Consider the following 1,834-nt stretch of genomic DNA (forward strand, 5'->3'; position numbering starts at 1 on the left):
CAGTACCTGTACCAGTGAATCAGAAAATTTCTTACATTTAAAGCAGCCAAGTTCAATTCCCAGTGAAAACAAGTAAACATTTGTGACCCTGGATCCTCTTTTTATTCTTTAGCTCTCCACTGGAAAGTCAGTTACCATCTTTAAGCAACTGATCCTGAATAATTTCAATGACTAATCCCCCCAAACTCTTACACACAGATTCTAAATCATGCTGCATTAATTAAAAGAATAAAGATAATGATGGCTATTTGCAATATCAAATTCATCTTCCTCTGACCTCTCTCATTTTATTAGAAATCTTCACCTGTCACAGCCTTAGTGACAGATGTGGTCCTTAATTGTTAAATGACTGTTTCAGCCTCTTCATGTACAGGATAACTTTCTAGCACAGGGAGGATTCTTGGAGCATGTTTAAGTATTCTGCTGTCTTTCACTCAGGTTTTGATAGAAACAGGAATACAGAATAAAATAGAAATAGAAAAAAGGGATAGTTGCAATAGAAAAGCAGTTTTTGAACTTCACACTGAAAAGGGGAACGCATTTGCAGTTCGATAACTAACTCCATGCTCCAAGTCAGACTCCAGTACAGCACAAGTCTGTCCACAATAAAGGAAGCTGAAAGGGGCTTAGATGCATCCCCAAGCAGGACATGTAAAAACATTCTAATGTAGAAGATCCTACACTAAATGAAGTTGTTAGAGAGCAGCTGTCCAGGATGGGACATCTTGTAATTGCACATGCTGCTTTCCTGATGAACAGGAAAACACTCTCATGAGAGAGAGAGAGAGTCTCTTCACATCTCCTGAATTTTTTTAGACACCAATCTGACTTTCAGGATCAAAATCAACAGAATTAAGAGGATTTGCTCTTTTGATGGCATTCAGGCACAAGACCTTTCTTCAAAACATGACAAAAACAAGCTAATGACGAGCTAGAAGTAGCAGGTGTGGTACAAGATAATTAATTTGCCAATAGACAAATGCTTCGAAGAGCTGCTGTTAGAAAACAAGGGACCTTTTAAGCATCTTTAGCAACTGGCACACAAAAGAATACATATCTACACAGAGAAAGCTATGACTAATTTTGCAGAAAAAAGATTATTAAACCCAAAATGTTACACTCAGTAACCAGCAACTACACACAACAGCCTGAGACTAAGTATGGCAGCTGGCAACTAGGGTGACTTTTCAGAAAGCTTGTGGAGAAACCAAACACTGCAGTATTTTTGGTCATCATTGACGTACAAGAGTTGCAGCCTTCAGTATTTACAATATAGTATCTTGGTAAATCAGAATTTACTTCTGTTGTTAAAATATCACCTGCAAAATGAATGATGAGCGACATGTGGTAAGATAGTAACAAAAATACATTGAGCAAAATGAAGCAAATGCCAAGCTAACAAACCATGGAGTTTAAAAGATTGCTGGATTTTTATTTGCAATGTTGAGGTTCCCCATTTACCTGGAAGAGAGCACTCTGTTTCTCTGCACCCGGTGCCTTTTCTATCCAGGAATCCAGTGGTTTCAGTGTATTGGTATTCTGAGCAACAACAGGAAACTTAGCTGCCAAGGTTGGTCTGCTGGACACATGCAATTGTTGTTCTTGTTGCACTATCTGGAGTTTTTTCAGTAACTCTTGAGGTGAAATCACCCCAGAATTAGCTGCTTGATTGCCAGAGAGAGAAAGTGGCTGCCTGGGAAGTTTGGATTGTTCTTTACCAAGTTTCTGAGCCTCTAAAGTCTGGCCTGGCAGGGAGCCGTTGAAATACACCAAAGGTGGCTGGCTCATGTTAGTCACTGGTGCTGCTGGTGCTCCAACAGCAGCAGGAGTCCTG

At 39.7% G+C, this 1,834-nt stretch overlaps 1 protein-coding gene across 1 annotated transcript in view; it reads right to left on the minus strand.

Annotated features, from left to right (window-relative positions):
• DCP1B (decapping mRNA 1B) overlaps positions 1-1,834 on the minus strand; it is a gene marked incomplete at its 5' end in the record, with an annotated part of 42,940 nt that overhangs the window by 7,337 nt on the left and 33,769 nt on the right. The window contains one exon of the mRNA XM_009079036.1: positions 1,442-1,834. This exon is cut by the window's right edge and continues 452 nt beyond it. Within this exon, the coding sequence (XP_009077284.1) occupies positions 1,442-1,834 (393 nt within the window). The remainder of the gene's footprint in view (positions 1-1,441) is intronic.

This window comes from Acanthisitta chloris, unplaced genomic scaffold (assembly GCF_000695815.1).
Source record: "Acanthisitta chloris isolate BGI_N310 unplaced genomic scaffold, ASM69581v1 scaffold29467, whole genome shotgun sequence".
NCBI lineage: Eukaryota > Metazoa > Chordata > Aves > Passeriformes > Acanthisittidae > Acanthisitta > Acanthisitta chloris.